This window comes from Centropristis striata, chromosome 24, assembly GCF_030273125.1.
Source record: "Centropristis striata isolate RG_2023a ecotype Rhode Island chromosome 24, C.striata_1.0, whole genome shotgun sequence".
Lineage (NCBI taxonomy): Eukaryota > Metazoa > Chordata > Actinopteri > Perciformes > Serranidae > Centropristis > Centropristis striata.
In genome coordinates this window covers 5,733,189-5,751,522 of record NC_081540.1, presented here as the reverse complement: position 1 = coordinate 5,751,522, position 18,334 = coordinate 5,733,189, and the positions used below count along the sequence as shown (strand labels likewise).

The 18,334-nt window shown below is 37.7% G+C and overlaps 1 protein-coding gene across 2 annotated transcripts in view; it reads left to right on the top strand.

Annotated features, from left to right (window-relative positions):
- Nucleotides 1-18,334, top strand: part of mgat5 (alpha-1,6-mannosylglycoprotein 6-beta-N-acetylglucosaminyltransferase) — a 137,070-nt gene that overhangs the window by 43,770 nt on the left and 74,966 nt on the right. For both annotated transcript variants that reach the window (XM_059328196.1, XM_059328195.1), the window contains exons 4-5: nucleotides 13,604-13,680; nucleotides 16,743-16,832. In XM_059328196.1, coding sequence (XP_059184179.1) covers nucleotides 13,604-13,680; nucleotides 16,743-16,832 — 167 coding nt within the window. The remainder of the gene's footprint in view (nucleotides 1-13,603; nucleotides 13,681-16,742; nucleotides 16,833-18,334) is intronic.

The window sequence follows — 18,334 nt, the reverse complement described above, 5'->3', positions numbered from 1 at the left end:
AAAGGAGCTGTTAGTGGTGACAGAGAACAGAGAGCAACACACTTCTGAAGAAAACAGAGATGAGTTCAGATGATTCTCAACTTCAAAAACAAGGAGAAAGTGAGATCCAGAAACACACCTGCAATCACCACTTATTGTCAAACTCCTGCCAAAAAGAACAACACACAGATCTCAGAGATTGTACCTTTAAATTATTGATACAACATACATGAAAGTGATGCAACCGACTAGAAACAGGAGGTCTCAGTGCAGAAACTCTGCAGGAAGGAAAGCTTTAATCCTCCGTTTGTTGCTGGAGTCGGGGAAACAATAAGGATTGTGTATTGTGTTCATCTTGTGACCGGCTCTATGGCCCCCCTTTCAACCACATGGGATTAAATCTGATTGGTCCTCAGCCACTGTGGCTCTGCTACTTAAAAATACCAGAAATAAAACACCTCGTTGTCTCTGCTTCTCTTCACACTCGTGTTATTAGATAGAAGATCACGCCCCTTGATCACATCCTCTTTTTTCTGCCACTTCTTCTTTCTAGCTGATGGTGATGATAACAGAAATATTAATAAACTCAATTGATTTACAGCAGCTATAACACACAGCCAGGACTCTGACAGCAGAGTTTCAGTACTTATCTGGAGGATTACAGGTTCATAGAAAGGCAGCGATGCTCAATACTATGAAAAATGTAAAGCTGCTGAGTGCTGTGTTGTCCTACATATATAAGCACATCTAGTTATGACTGGTGCAGCGTGATTATCTGCATTGTGTTCACAATACTCTGTTGCTATATAGATATCTGATATCATGTGAAGTGATCTTGTTAACAGCTCTCCACTGAAGGACACTTTGTGTCCATGCCGTAGTTTTAAATGTCAAGATGATGCACAGTGACATTTCAATCCATATCACAACATCCTGCAGAAGCATGCATCTGCATCTCATATTCACCAGATCACCTCCTGACATTAAGAAAAACCACCACGGCTCATGGGAAATAAATTATAATGATAATAGAATCTGACCTTGGCCTAGAAATTATGGGTGCATGGAAAAAATTACACAATGTGTCATAGCAGGAATTGTAGAAACAGGAATTTGCATCATGTGAGAAGAAATCTTCCATTAGGAAAACAAACAAAACAAAGCTTGAAATAGTGATATCTTATCAGAACCACTTTATTTAAAATTATGCAATCAATGAAGCCTTTGTAATTACCAGATCCTGTAAAAAACCTAAGTTGATGTACTCCTTACAAAAGAGATTTTAAGTACACTTTCAACTACGATTTCTGTAAAATGAATTCAATTTGTGCTTGTGTTTATTATTTATGTCATTATAAGTGAGTTATGGTGCTTTCACACCGGAGCTGTTTGGTCCATTTGAAACGAACTCTGGTACGTTTTGTCTGATAGTCAGTTTGGTTTTTGCTGGTGTGAACGCTAAAAATTGAGGGTCTCGGTTCTCTTCCAAGGTCACAAGAGTTCAGTTCTCTGTGGTGACAACACAGTCCGAAACAACTAAAATTACGGAGCATTCTGGGTCGAATTTGGGCCGGAATGTGAGAATCAACTGCAGAAAAGTCAGGACAGATGCTGTCTAATGATGAAGTAAAGGCCCTTATCCAAATATGGACAGACCATCACAAAAAACACACAAAAACAACAAGTCTGAACAATGATTTAGCCACGGAAGTGAAAAAACTCCACCAACAACACATTAAAGTGTAAAAAGTGTCACAGATTCTGTTTTCATAAAGCTCAGAGTGGAAGAGGAGTCCACCACACTTTATATGTGGTAGTGACCTTATTGTTCTTAAGGAGGCACTTTGAGGGCAATAAAACAGAAACAACAAGATGGAGAAGAAGAGTGTGTGTGTGTGTGTGTGTGTGTGTGTGTGTGTGTGTGTGTGTGTGTGTGTGTGTGTGGATTTAATCTCTCAGATCCAAATCCTCAATTACAATAACTATGTTTACTGTAAGTGGAGACTCTACAGGTGAATATTTTCTAGATATCACCATGAAACTTCCCCAGTTTTTTATTTACATTAAGACAAGATTTTGTCTTAATGATTTTGAAGTTTTCTATAATTTTATGTTTTTATGTGCAACTGAGGTGTTTAGCCATTAAATATGCACTAATTTGCATACATTTCCAGGACCAAAAATGTCAATTTTGGGCATGTTTTTTTAGTAACAATATGTTGCATAAATCAGGGAATGAATGATTGAATCTAGTTAGGAATAAAACTGGTCAGTTTGGTGTCTGTAAATTGAGATTTATGAGAAAAAACTAATTTTGAGAAAACGGCCTTTAAAGGTTTAAAGACACTTTATACTTGGAAGTAGGGCTGTGCCATATCGTATCGTTCATGATAATATCGGTATATTTTTTTTATGGTTAAAAAAAATGCATATCATGATTTTGGCAACCTTCCTACTTCTTGATGTAGTGGTTAAAGTTGTTTTAATCACAAAAAGCTACTTACTCCCTGTCGCTAAACACAAGCAGCTTTCAAAATAAGAGCACAGTGTGTTGACAGAATCCACCACAGAACTTACAAGAAGACTGTCAAAATAAGATGCCTTAAATAAAACATACAATAACCTTTATTCTCATTTACAAAATTTCATTAAAATATGCCCCCGGAACCCCTAAATGGTTATTTTTATTATTTGCTCATACTCTAGAGTCAAGAGTAAATTTTTTTGTATTTGGCAACTGTTGAGATTTGCACTTCAAACTACATTTTAGATTTTTAATTATTTATACAGACTACAAAAAAAATCATATTTTCTATCTTTTTAAGTATTTCCTAATATTGTCAAGAATATCGTTATCGCAAAAATAGTCTACAATATCATGATATTATTTTAGGGCCATATCGCCCAGCCCTACTTGGAAGTGACCTTATTCTGCACAAAATACATTTCTCAGCCCCCCTACTTCTAGCCATGACTGTGCTGTTTCCACTAAGGTGCAGGACGTGTGTTTTGCAGTGAAAATGAGGCCACAGTGAGTAAAATGTGACAGGAGCAAAAGAAACATAACTTGGTGAGACTGAGTGGGTTCAGAAGAGGGTCAGTCCTGCAGCCGCACATAGACTCAGTATCTGGTCTGGATGGAAACTTTCCTTCTAACTTGTGACGTTTCTAGTTGTAGTACTCTGCGACGTGTCATCACCTCTCTTTTATCTCTCATTCCTCCTGATATACAGTGTTGAGCGAGCGAGCCAGAGAAATGTGTTTTACAGAGAAGAGAGCGGGAGGAAAGTTTACCAGTGGAGTGTCTGTTTACTGCAGCAGCTTGTCGCTGTAAATAAACTAAATCAATGTTAGACATGATGTAGGAGCTGCTGCTGCTGCTGCTGAACCCGACAGAAGCTTGACCCAGTGCTGGAGCTGCTGATTAGCTTCATATCACACACACCCTCCACCTGAAACACCTCCCACACACTCATTACATCAGTCTGGAAGCTTTTATCTATTCACCGCACAGCCGAGCGTGATGCATTATTTATCTCCTGGCTGCAAAGGTCAGCGGCGATGACGTTAACGTCTCTGAATGGGGATATCAAAAAGGTGATTATATGGAAGGGAAGCCTGTGTGCACGCCGTGCATGTTAATCCTGCGCTGATGTCACAGTTGCATTCATTTAGTTTATTGCAGCTCTGAAGAAGTCTCCTCAGCATGTGTTTGCACAGCTCTCTGCTCTCTGTGGTTTCTCTAGTGATGGAGTTCAGAGTGAAAAGCCAAAGGTGATCCTGTTGGCTGACAGTCATCCCTGACCGCAGAGTAATGTGCAGTCTGCAGCCGTCACTGTGACATGCAGCCGGGCCCAAGTGCTGATGTGGACGAGACAGCAGCTCCAGACTGAGCTAATGTCAACACTGTTTACATGTGTTTACTGTAAATCATCACTGTGGATGTGTTCGCTGCAGTAAATGATGTTCTGCACGTTCCCAGTTTGGAGAACCAGACGCTGCAGAGAGGAAACAGGCTGCAGGTTTTAACCCCCTAAACAAAAGCTCATCCTAAACATGCTCTACCTCGGCCTGTCACTATAATTACTATATTGACTTATTGTCCCATATACAGTACAGGCCAAAAGTTTGGACACACCTTCTCATTCAATGTTTTTCCTTTATTTTCATGACTATTGACATTGTAAATTCATCAAAACTATTAATGAACACATGTGGAATTATGTACTTAACAAAAAAGTGTGAAATAACTGAAAACATGTCTTATATTCTAGTAAGCAAAGGGTGGTTACTTTGAGGAATCTAAAATACAAGACATGTTTTCAGTTATTTCACACTTTTTTTGTTAAGTACATAATTCCATATGTGTTTATTCATAGTTTTGATGCCTTCAGTGAGAATCTACAATGTAAATAGTCATGAAAATAAAGAAAAACGCATTGAATGAGAAGGTGTGTGTCCAAACTTTTGGCCTGTACTGTATATAAATGGACACGAGTTTTTTTCTTGACTCAATATATTGACTTTTTGTGCTTTTTTTGTGTTTAAATTAAAGCTGCAAATGTTTGACAGGCGGCACAAATTGCCAAAAAAACCCTATATTTCCCAAGCGGTCATTCTAGCTGTTTATATGTTATTTTAATGATAAAATAATGCATCCTGCAGATTTTAAACTCCTAAACAAAAGCTCATCCTAATCATTTTCTACCTCGGCCTGTCACTATAATTACTATATTGACTTATCGTCCCATATATATAAATGGACACAATAGTTTTTTTCTTGACTCAATATATTGACTTTTTGTGCTTTTTTGTGTTTAAATTAAAGCTGCAAATGTTTGACAGGCGGCACAAATTGCCAAAAAAACCCTATATTTCCCAAGCGGTCATTCTAGCTGTTTATATGTTTTTTTTAATGATAAATTAATGCATCCTGCAGATTTTAACCTCTAAACAAAAGCTCATCCTAAACATGTTTTACTTGTTTTTCTCAACCGTAAAACTTCCATGTTCCTATGCTTGATTGCTGCATATCGGCTGTTTTGGTCCGAATCCTGTCTCTAGTTTTTGCAAGAAAATAAAATTGAGTGATTATGACAGCGGTGATGAAATGCTGTTCAATATGGAGACATAAAGAGATCTTTCTGATTATAAAGAAGAAGCAGAGAGAGAGAGAGAGAGAGGAAACTTCTGTGGAAACTCGACCCCGAGATGAAGAAGAAAAAGTAGGATGCAGCCTCTTTGGATGTTTTGAAGCCTCAGTTTGACTGGAAATCAGACTTCATGACTAGTTATTTCTCCGTCTGTTTTCTGTCTTCGGCTGTTTGCTTCGCTTGTTTCTGAAGACTCAGACGTCTGATGATTAAAATCCTTCATCCATGTTAAAAAATCCAACCAAGATCTAAAAAGTATGTGTTAAAAAGTGGCTAAAAACAGTTTTTTGACAGCTTCTTGCACGCACAAACCTTAACTTTTACTGCAGGAATGTATTCTACCTTCAAACAGATTTCTATACAGACTCACTTTTTGTTTTTGGAAGCGATATCCAGAAGCTGTTAGAGGAAAAACTTCCCCTGTTCACACTCTCTCATTAGTCTCACACCATAACTATGTTGTTAGTCACTCTGGCTGCAGATTAAGTTTCTCCACCTCTCCTGCCTCACCTGTTTCTACATTTGTTTGTAATTTACAAGAAGGAAAGATGCGTATGAGGAAGTTCTCACAGTTTAATCACAGCCACCAGATCGAAACTGTTGAGTCATGGAGCAGATGCTATCGTCTTTACAGAAATAGCTTTAAAATGCCATGTCATCCGTCTGTCTGTGGGACGATCGAGCCGGACAGGAAACTGACACCGTGGAGCGGCCAAGTGACCCTGTATCTTGGTCTATCTTGGCCGGTGGGAGGCAGGTTGTGCTGCTTCTGTACAAGCTGCTCTGGCAGGCAGCCACTCTGTACATCTGAAGGTTGTTTTCAGTTCTGGAGGAAAGCAAGGTTATAATAGTTTTCATATAGATTTTTCATTAGTTTTAGTTTTAATTTCGTTGTGAATTTTTGTTTTCAAATTCAGTTAGTTTTAGTTCGTTTTTAGAGTGAGTTTTCTAGTTTTAGTTTAGTTTTTATTTTTTGAAAATGCTTAGTTTTAGTTTAGTTTTTATTAGTTTTAGTGTTAGTTTTAGTTTTTTTGTAATGGGCTATGTGTTGGGTGCGAGATTCAAAGTGGTCATAATAAATTTTGCCTTTATTTCCTTTGGTTTATCCATCTCAGCCCCAATAAAGTTATTAACTGTTTTGAATTTTGGTTGGAGTGTAGACATCCAAGTCTCAGTAATAATATTCACCATGTGTTGCATGTTCAAATAGAAACACTGAATTATGAATGAAAAAAGTTAACAAAAACGAAAACTAAGGACATTTCCACTATAATTTTAGTTAGTTTTGTAACCACGTAATACAGTTTCAGTTAGTTATCGTTTTTTAAAAAACTCTAGTTTTTGTTTTTATTTCAGTTAACGAAAATGTTTTTTCAATTCTAGTTTTAGTTATTTTGTTAGTTTTAGTTAACTATAATAACCTTGGAGGAAAGTTGTGAGCTGTGATGACGCTGAATTGATCAGATATCAGCTGTTCAGTCCAAACAAAGTGTTGGATAACTAATGTAAGCTGCTCATGAGCCTGTCATGATATGCTGTGATTGTGTTGGATGATATATTGGCCCTCATTTATCAAGCAAATGTCGAAACCAGCAGCGCAGAAATCATCTTCAGTCTCTCCGTTCACATCGTAACAATGATCGGACGTTGATAAATGTGGCAGTTGAAAACAAGCGTCATTTAAATATCACACCCTTATTTAGTTACAGGGCAGTGTCCTGTAAATATTTGCGCTTATATTTAATTTATTCTAACTGATATTTATGAAGAGCAGTGAGCTTTTTAATGTGTGTGTGTGTGTGGAGGCAGCACGACCCAGCAGAACACGTCTCAGTATCGTTGTTTTTTATCTTCATTCGTGCTATGAGAAAGTCTTCTAATGGAGGAAAACCCTGCTGTGTTTATGGCAGCATATTGGGGCAACACAGCGGGGGATATCATGCAATATATGGCAACGACCTTGATATGTTTTGCAGAGCTTTTTAAGTGGATATTGTAATTATTGTCACTATTCACTATTACTCCCTGAAACGCACGCAGAAGGGAGAAAATAATGAAATGTTATTGCATCTGCATCGTCTCCAGCTTGGGGATCAAACAGACATGGATAATGACCAAAATCATTATGAAGAAAACCATGTTAAATGTCTAGATATCAGCTCTTAAATTCAACTCTTGTGAGCTGTTTTTGTTGTTATCATTATATTTGTCCAAACAAATGTACCTTTAGTTGTACCAGGCATTAAATTAACAAGAAATGAGAGAAAACAAGGGTCTAATATTTTTTTCCATTACTGTATTTTTTTGTCATTTTGGGTCTTTTTTGGTCATTTTTACATCTATTTTTGGTCTATTTGTGTCTATTTCGATAATTTTGTGTCCTTTTTGGTCATTTTTTACATCTACAGTCATGGAAACTTTGTTGATAATAACCCAAATCATTATCAATAAAACCATGTTAAATGTCTAGATATCAGCTCTTAAATTAAACTCTTATCAGCTATTTTTGTTGTTATCATTATATTTGTCCAAACAAATGTATCTTTAGTTGTACCAGGCATTAAAAAGAACAAGAAATTGAAGAAAACAATGGTTGTCTTAATATTTTTTTTCCATGACTGTAGTACGTCCCGTTAAAGCTGCAGGCAGCTGAAGCATTTTTTTTTTTTTTTCCACAATATTTTTATTTTATTTTCAGTTTATAACACTTTGACATACAGCTTTTACATTCATTTATCGTCATTCACTTCCATATTTTCAAATAGCTGCATTTACATAGACAGAAAAATAAAAACAAACAAAACATAACACTTCGAACAAGTATGCTCCTCCTGTTAAAGAAAATGGTAATCTATATACAATTGAGTATCGTTTGTAATTAGTGTGAATTAAAATACACATATAGAAAAGCAATATGAATCTGACAAGACCGGAATCTGCATTGTCCACGAAGACTAGTTATCCACTTCTTCATCCGTTAAATCTAAGTCTTTAATGTAGTTAATGAAAGGGCTCCATATGTCCTCAAATACATGCCGTTTAGCCTTTAATATGTAAGTTATTCTCTCTAAAGGAAGACTTGCTAACATCTGTCTTATCCACTGAGTTGTACTTGGTTTATAAATCTTTATCCACAATAATGCAACACATTTCTTAGCATAAAGCAAGCTGAGGTCTATAAATGTCCGCTCACTCCTACTGTAGTTATGTTTCTCTGGGTATAAGCCAAACAAAAAAAGTTTAGGGTCCAGTAGAATTTGTTTTGAAATAATCTTCTCGACTATAACTCTTACCTCTTCCCAGAATATTTTAATCTTTCTGCATTGCCAAATGCAGTGAAACAAAGTTCCTCTGGATTCCATACATTTCGTGCATACATCTGGTATATTTTTATTATATCTATTTAAATCCATCGGTGTCACATATGTCCGCATTAACCATTTGTACTGTATAAGTTTAAGATGTGTACTTATGGACATAGTGTGAGCCTTAGCACAGGCTGCTTCCCAATCCTCATCCGAAATTTCTAACTGCAAGTCTTCCTTCCATGCATTCAATTTATACTGTGCGTTTTCTGATGAATAAGATGTCAGCAACCTGTAAATTTCTGATATGATACCCTTTTTTAAACTGTTCTTTATCATAATTTTCTCCAAGGATGAATGTGGGGGTCTAGTAAGTGAATTATTTTGATTTACTTTAACAAAGCTTCTAAGCTGAAGGTATTTGAAAAAATGTTTCCTGTTGAGGCCAAATTTAAAGCACAACTCCTCGAATGACATCATATTATCTGAGTCTGTCAAGTAAAGATCTTGGACCATTTTAAGTCCCTTAGAGTGCCACAATTTAAACGCTGCATCCGCTCTCCCTGGTACAAAAGAACGATTACCCCATACTGGACTATATTGAGATAATGTATGCTGTTCCTTTAAGTATTTTTGAACATCATACCATAACTTTAACATATGCTTTACAATTGGGTTTTTAGTTTGTTTCTTTAATCTTTTTACTGTGTCTGAGTACATGTATGAGGGAAGAGGCAATGCTAGACCGTGAGACTCCATTTCAGTCCAATGTGGAGGCTCATTTGTTGAAAAATAGAACATAACAGACCTCAGCTGCGCAGCCCAGTAATACCACAATAGGTTTGGACACTTTAAGCCCCCTCTGTCATACGGCAAATATAACAAAGACAAACGAAGTCTTGCCCTCCTATTCTTCCATATAAATCTCACAAACATATTTTTAGTTTTTAAGAAAAAATCTGGAGGAGGTGGCAGAGGAATATTTTGAAATAAATAGAGTAGCTTTGGCAGTATATTCATTTTTAGAATATGAATTCTCCCAATCATAGATACTGGTAGTGACATCCATCTATCGATTGATTCATTAATTTCCATCATCAAAGGTTCGTAATTGGCTTCAACCATGTTTTCCAATCTTGGCAAAATCTGTACTCCCAGATACTTAAACTGATCTACAACATTAAATTGAATTACGCTTGGAATTGGATTCTTTCTTTCATTTGAGTTGAGTAGTAATATAGAAGATTTTGTGTTATTCACCTTATATCCCGAAACATCTCCAAACGATTTGATTAGCTGTAACACTGCCGGTATCGATTGATTTAGATTTGATATGAATAAAATAACATCATCAGCATATAAGGATATTCTATGTTCTGTCGGCCCCACTGTTATACCACAAAATTGCTGATGTGAACGCACTCCGATTGCGAGAGGTTCAATTGCTAGTATGAACAATAAAGGAGATAATGGGCAACCTTGCCGGCACCCTTTACTTATTTTTATTGGTTTTGAAATATTTCTATTTGTCAAGATTTCTGCAGTAGAATTTTTATATAACACCCTAACCCATTTTATGAAATTACTTCCAATTCCAAACCTTTCTAAAACATTGAAAAGATAAGGCCATTCGACCCTATCGAAGGCCTTTTCCGCATCTAATGATAAGAGTGCTGCATCCGACATTTCTTTGTTTGTATGAATAATGTTCAATACTCTTCTTACATTATGAAAACCCTGCCTTCCTGTTATAAAACCATTTTGATCTCTATTAATAATATTTGGCAGTAACTTTTGTAAGCGTGTTGCCAACAGTTTACATAATATCTTAAGGTCAGAATTTAACAAACTTATTGGTCTCATGTTTTCACACTTGTTAGAAGGTTTACCTGGTTTTGGCAATAAAGTAATCAAAGCACTATTCATAGAGGGTGGAAAACTGCCTTTCTGAAATGCCTCCAGAAACATTTCGAAAAGAGGTATTAGCAACTTCTTTTTGAATTTTTTATATAGATCAATTGGGAGACCATCTGGTCCTGCACTTTTTCCTGACTTCATATTATCGATGGCACGCCCTATTTCCTCTTTAGTAATTTCCCTTTCCAGATCTTCTTTATCTTCGTTAGGTAAATTAGGTATAGATAGTTCATCCAAAAAACTATTCAGATTTTGCACATTAATCTCGTTTTTGGTATCATATAATTCTTTATAGTAACCTCTAAAGGCATCATTTATTTCTATAGGGTCCACTATATCTTCCCCATTAGATATAATGGTTGTAATTGATGTTTTGGTTTCCAGTTGTCTAATCTGCCATGCCAATAGTTTACCCGATTTGTCACCGTGTTCAAAGAAGGATTGTTTTAGTCTTAGAAGACTAGAGGCAGCTCTGGAAGCAGACAGCTTATCATATTCAGCCCTCAAAATCAGTAATTCGCTTTCCATTTGTGGGTCACTTTTCTCATAAACTTTTTCCTGGAGAGTCTTTATTTTATATTCCAATTGTACTCTCTCCTCACGTGCCTTTTTTGATTTTGAACCTGTATAACTGATAATATGTCCTCTTAGGAAAGCTTTAAAAGCTTCCCACTTTATACTAGCAGAAGTTTGTGTAGTGTTATGTTCAAAAAACTCTTCTATCTGTTTTCCTATATATTTCACAAATTCTTCATCTTGCAACCATTTGTGATGAAAGTGCCATCTGGCTGGGTCTTTTGTCAATTTTTTATCAACATATACTATACAACATGGGGCGTGATCTGAGATCACAATATTATCATAGAAGCTGTCATGAATTTTGGACCGCAATTGTGAAGAAACTAAAAAATAATCAATACGAGAATATGATTTAAATGTGTTTGAGTAACAAGAGTACGTTTTGGCATGTGGTCTAAGTTCTCTCCAAATATCTAACAGGCTATATTCTTTAATAAAGCGATGAATTACTGCTCTACACCTATTGTGAGATGGATCTAGACCTGTAGATCTGTCCATACTAGGATTCAAAGTACAATTAAAATCACCTGCTATTACATAATGTCCTGCAAATGTTGAGAGAGTAAGGAACAGATTTACAAAATAACTAGGATCGTCAGTATTAGGGCCATATACATTTACCAAGTTTAAGTTTTCTGACAGTAGAGAGCCCTGGATAATTAAATGTCTTCCAAATGTATCCTTAATGACATTTTTAACTTGAAATGGGACAGTCTTATGGATGAGGGTCATAACTCCTCTGGCCTGAGATGAGAATGATGCTGTATATACACTACCCTGCCATCTCCTCCGTATCCTAATAGTATCCTTTTCTAAGAGATGCGTTTCTTGTAGAAACACTATTTTGGAGTCCATTTCCTTTATTTTATTTATGACTTGTTTAACTTTTCTAAATTGTTGTAGACCTCTGCAGTTCCAAGAGACAAAATTAAGGTTTACTCCTTGAGACATCTTTAATAAGAGACAATGATAGATTACCTTGCAATATAAAAGAAAACTTACGGAGGAGCATAACAAACATGGATTCTTGAACACGAATCCCACACACTGAACATGTATTACTTCCCCTTTCCCACTTTCGTGAGAGCCCCCCTGAAAGCATCTTGACTCCCGATATATCGCTGTCGTCTGTTCCACACTTAATGAGGATCAGTCAAACCACTCAATTATCCTTAGAAAAAAAACAAACTAGAAAAAACAACAACTCTGCCGCTATATTATAACAGTAATTAACACTCGCCTGCAACATAAGTGGCGTGTTTATTTTTAATCTACAACCAACCGTTTTTTATTTATTAAGCATGCCCCATAAATCAAATGTATTTTAAGTTTAATATGCATGTTCAAAAGCCCAACGTATCTTAGTATGTGCGTTTTTTTTCATGTGCCTACCTGAGTCATTATACAGCCTCATCATAAAGTGGAAACGTATGCATATATAAAAATATATATATTGTTAACTGAAATTACCTTCAGAATACTAATACGCCTTCAGAACACACGTTAAGCCAAATTTGTGATAGTGATTTTCAGCACCATAATTCAGGTATTATATTACCGTATCCACGCGATCAACCATTTGTTTTTAACTCCCGCCGGTGTCCTCCTGGATCTTCCTGACAAACTCCCGAGCTTCTGCTGGCGTTTGAAAAGTATAAGTCCGGTCTTTATGTGTTATCCGCAGCCTGGCGGGGTGAATCACTCCATGTCGGATCCCCAAGTTGCGCAGCTCCTGGCGGATTGGGTCGAAGTTCTTCCTCAGCTGGTGTATCCCCGTAGCCAAGTCAGAGTAAAACCGTACTTGATGTTCCTTGTAGCGGATCTCCTTCTTAGCCCTTACAGCTTCCATAACTGCCCGCTTGTCCTTGAAGTTGAGAAACTTCATTATAAGTGTTCTCGGTGGCGCCTTTGGGTCCCTCGCTGGTCCGATTCGGTGTGCCCGTTCAATAGTAGCCGCAGCATCCATTACCTCCGGTATCCACTTCTCCAAAAAAGAGCATGGGTCTCGTCCCTCAGCACCCTCCGGCAGACCCACCAGTCTCAAGTTATTTAAGCGGGATCTGGTTTCCAAGTCCAGAAGCTTGTCCTCCAAAGTCTTATTTTTTGACTCCAGTGTGTGGACTTTAGTCTGCAAACCAGCTACGTCGTCCTCGGCGGTTGATATCCGCAACTCGGCCTGCGTCACTCGCTCTGTGCATTCGTTTATCTCCTTCCTCATATTTTCTATCGCCGCCATAACTCCATCAAATCTTGAAGTGAACTCCGTTTTCATGGAGCTTATAGCAGCCAGCACCGCATCCGCCGTCGCACCTCTCAGTGTCTCCCCTCCGCTGGCCTCGTCCTCCGCCATGTCCTCGTTAGCTTTCTGTATGTCACTGCTAACACGGTAGTCGGGTAACTTCGGCTGCTTTGACGGTTTGCCTTTTCCTTTACTTGCACTAGCAGCCTTCGGCATTACAAATTCCACGCTCACCCTATATTACCAAATAATGTTATAATTGCGAGTATTTTTAGTAGAAATGTTAGTGGCTAAGGCAGAGCAGCGCGAAGCACGTCTCCCTAGGTGGCCGCCATAACCGGAAGTCCAGCTGAAGCATTTTAGATCTGACTGACTTGACCTCATTGATTTTCTCACTCCCCCCTCCCTCTCTCTCTCCCTCTCTCCTCCAGACCTCCTAAACGGAGCCCAGGAGAAGTGCGAGCTGCCGCCTTTGGAGGGTTTCCCTCACTGCGAGGGCAAGGTCAAGGTGAGTCCCAGGCACAGACCTCTCTCCTCGTGTCTGTTTCTATTGCTGTATCCCAATGTTAAAGTCCTCCAGAGTTTTCCTCTGACTGGTATAACGCACAAATGGAACAGCCTTCTGAGTGCTTAAATTCAGCGCCACAATTGATAAACCAGTTCAGACATGGATGTGGCACTCTGACACATATTAGTGGAAATGGAAGAAGATGCTTTAAGGTTGAATCTCCACGATTTAGCAAGTAAAAGCCACAAAGTGGATTAAACCTGAATATTTCACTGATCCTGGATGAATTTGGCTGCTACTTAGTTTCATAAAAGCAGCGGAGCAGAACTCACCATGGAGATGTGTCCTGTGTTTTTTTATTTTTTTATTTTACAGTACAGTACAATAACAGTTATTTATAAATAACAATAACAGATAATAGCAGGCTGTTGATCCCTGTTAACACAATAAACAAATGTATAACTTTCTGAATTGCATCGCTACGTATACTTTGCACATAGTACATCATCATCTGATGCATATATATGAATTAACAATTAATAACTTTAACGACTGAGATGGCATCAATTAACTTAACTGGTAATGTATCAAGATGATGTTTATTATCTTTTAGCTAAATATTCTTGCATTTTTTTGTGCATATGTTTTGCTTGACTTTGAACACAAGTTTTGTAAGTTATGTGATAACAGTCAGTGTAAACTTAAAATACTTGTATATTCATATTGCCCTGCATGCGTCCCTGTTTCTTCGCTCGCCGCTTTTTAAACTCCCAGTAGACCGGTGTGTGCAAGGCATTATGGGTACTCGGGGTGCACGAAGGATACACACATGCATCTTTGGAATTTGGGCAAAAGAAGGACTCTGTCCTCTGGACATTGGGACAGTCCTTCAGTCCTTCAACAGATGTCAATGGCGTAGTATCCTCCACATTCAGCCGTTTGGGGATCCTTCCTTGACTTTGGGATACAGCCTGTATATCTGTGAATAGGTCATTTGGAAAGGAAGAAAAAAAAAACCCAGCACCACCTCCAGAAAACTCAGTAGAAACTGTGTTTACTGAGTGAAGCTCCTCTGAGACAAGCTGAAGAGCAAAAAGAATAAACAATGATCTAATCTTATTGCCACCATAACCGTCCATGTGCGGGAATATTAAACTTCAAACTGGTTTAATTTCACTTTTCAGGGCCGATGGGGGCCACACACTGACACAGGTGCACACACACAAACAACACACACAATCTAAAGCCTCTGTTTGTGTGTTTGTATGTGTGTGTGTGTGTGTGCTGGCGTCCCTGGAGCCGATAGGGCCCTATCATACACACCATCTGCTCAGCCGGTCCCAATCCTCCACTGATACTGTCAGCGTTTCCAACTGGGCGCCGGCCGCTGCCAAAGCCTGCTGTAAACACCTACACACACATACAGAGCACACAATGCTCGCAGAAAAGGCATCAAAATTCACTAAACTGTTATTCCACAGCAGTTTTACTATCAGCACACAGTTAGTAGCATCTGACAAATCCATTTCCTCACGTTATAGAGCTCTTAGGTTGCTGTTTAAACAAATATAATACAATCTTCATGCCTGCGCCATCCAAGCCACTGAGCCAAGCTCTGAGCCCATCTGCCAGGTCTCCCCTCTGTGAGCAGCGTTGAAAACGGGATTTTCTATCTCCCTGTGTGCTGCTCCCTTAGGTTACTGTAAGTCAGCATGCATGACAGCCTGTAAACTAAGCAGGAGGGCTGTCAGTCCACATCGCAGCTCAACAGCTCTTCTTCACTCTGCATGCCGTTCACGAGTCGGCCTGCTAGGGATCAAATCAGAATATTTGTCCAAACACCACTCCACACTCTCACTAGTATTTATTTTGGCAGATCTCTGAAAGATGCATGCTCTTCTGTGTTCGTCAGGATTTCACATTGATTTATTTCAAACACATTCACACATGAGAGAACATCCTCCCTCGTTTCCTGTTGGCCGCCGAGCAGCTCCACTCGATGACTTGCACATGTGTCTGATGAAAGGGAGATAGTCGCTCTTTTGTTTTCAGCCTTTGAATCTCTAACCTCAAAAACTGTACGGGCTGAAATATGTGCCACCAGAAACTGAATTTGAATCATTTATATTTGAATTTGAATTGCTTAACTTGAATAATTGCATTAAAAAACTGAATTTGAATCACATAATTTGAATTTGTGTTGTTCAATTTGAATCATTGCATTGAAAAACTGAATCTGAATTGTAATTTGAAATTGAATTTATTAGTTTGGAACTGTATATTCAGTTCTCACAATTCAAATTCAGTTCGCAAAATTCAATTTCAATTTTCTGAGACGAACATCCAGGTAGTTGAGGCAGAGCAATCGAGCCCAGATACACAGAGCGCCTCTTCGGCCAATCAGCACCTCCGTTTTCTTTTCATACGTAAACCTTTTGGTTGATATAAAACCTATTTCATCTATCTGGTTTTATGACTTAATAAACTTATTGGGGCTGAGATGGATCAGACAAAGGAAATAAAGGCAACATTTATTGTGACCTTATTGAACCTCACACCCAACAAATACCCCATTACAAAAAAACTAAAACTAATAAAAGCTAAACTAAAACTAAGCATTTTCCCAAAAAATAAAAACTAATTAAAACTAGCAAACTCACTCTAAAAACTCATTAAAACTAACTGAATTTGAAAACAAAAATTGACAACGAAATTAAAACTAATGAAAAAACCAAAACTATTATAACCTTGCTAGACAGTGTTATAGATCGTGTGTGCATTATTCTCCAACACACACCACAGCTGCTGCTAAATTGCAACATCAACTGGACTTTTTTTGTCTCGGTCCATTATAAGAATGAAAAAAGCTCCAAATGACAGTTGTTTGGCCGTCAGTGTGAATGGCAGAGTGGAGTTACTTAACAGCTGCTGATAAAATACATTTGACTGCCATTAGCTGGCTGGGCTCATATATTTCACTGACATTAAAGTTTGGGTGGGTGGAGGAGGAGGGGGAGGTTTGGGTGAGGATGCATGAGTAATCTTCTCCTCCTCTTCCTCAGTGGATGAGGGAGATGTGGCGCTCTGACTCCTGCTACGGGAACTACGGCGTGGACGGGTCCACCTGCTCCTTCTTCATCTACCTCAGCGAGGTGAGTCCACTGTGTGTGTGTGTGTGTGTGTGTGTGTTCTTGTACTTCCTACATAGTGAGGACCAGAACACGTTTTTAACCAACAGAGTGGGGACATTTTTGCAAAGTTAGGACATTTTGGCCGGTCCTCTCAAAAATGAGAGTTTAAAAAATTAACTGAAACTGTATTTTGTGGTTACAAAACTAACTTATAGAGAAAATGTCCTTCGTTTTCGTCATTGTCAACTTTTTTCATCCATAATGAAGATGGATCAGACAAAGGAAATGAAGGCAAAATTTACTGTGACCTCTTTTAATCTCCCACCCAACAAATACCCCATTACAAAAAACTACAACTAATAAAAACTAAACTAAAACTAAAGCATTTCAAAAACATAAATACTAAATTAAAACTGGCAAACTCCCTCTAAAAACTAATTGAATTTGAAAACAAAAAATCACAATGAAAATAAAACTAAAACTAATGAAAAATCCAAAACTATTATAACTTTTCAAGGGAATTCACTATTACAATGAGGGTCCCCATGAGTCAGTATTTTTTTGGTTATTTTGTGTCTTTTTGTGTCTTTTCTGGTCATTTTGTGTCTTTTTTGATCATTTTGTGGTCAATTTGTGTCTTTTTTGGTCCTTTTGTTTCCTTTTTTGGTGCTTTTGTGTCTTTTTTTGGACATTTTGTGTCTTTTTGGTCCTCACAAAGATAGAAGTACAAGAATGTGTGTGTGTGTGTGTGTTAATTGTTTATGTGCATCTAAAATTAATGAAGTTGTCAAACTTGTAAGTGTATCTGTTAAGGTTAAGGTTCAATTTTCTCACATTTCTGCACACTTTCTACTGATCTGAGTGAGAAGTTTGACTGATTACAGCATCAATACACACGTTTACATGGTGCAAAATCAATATTTAGTGCATGAATATATAAAAGTAACACTTTGACCCTTATTGCATGGTTACTGACTCAACTAAATTGTCATGGCTACATTAAGGTAAGGGTTTTTTAGAGGTGTATTTGTTGATAGAGGAGATTTGAATATTACAATGCATGTGCAGTAAAAGGAGCTGCAGCTTCCAGGTGTTCATGCAAATATAATGCAAATGTAACTAAATTTCCATAGAAATTATGCAAAAGAAAATTCGAGTGAATACACTCCTTCAAAGGAAAAAATAAAATTCATATGGAAACAGAAAAAGATCTCCTAAATGTCTCCTAAACCGAAAGGATGAAGTTGCAATATTCAATATTTTTGTTAATGCCAATAAATCCCAAGAAAATACCGAAACCAACTAGCATGAACTGAGCAAGCATTTAGACTCATTACAGCAACAATATGCACTTTTTACATGGTACAAAGTCAATATTTACTGCATGCAAATAACAGACACACTTTGAATATTATTGCATGCTTAGTGACAGGATTAAATTGGATCTTTTTTTGTTGACAGAAGATATTTAAATATTGCACGGCATGGATCGTAAAAGAAGGTGCAGTTATTAGTCAGGTTTC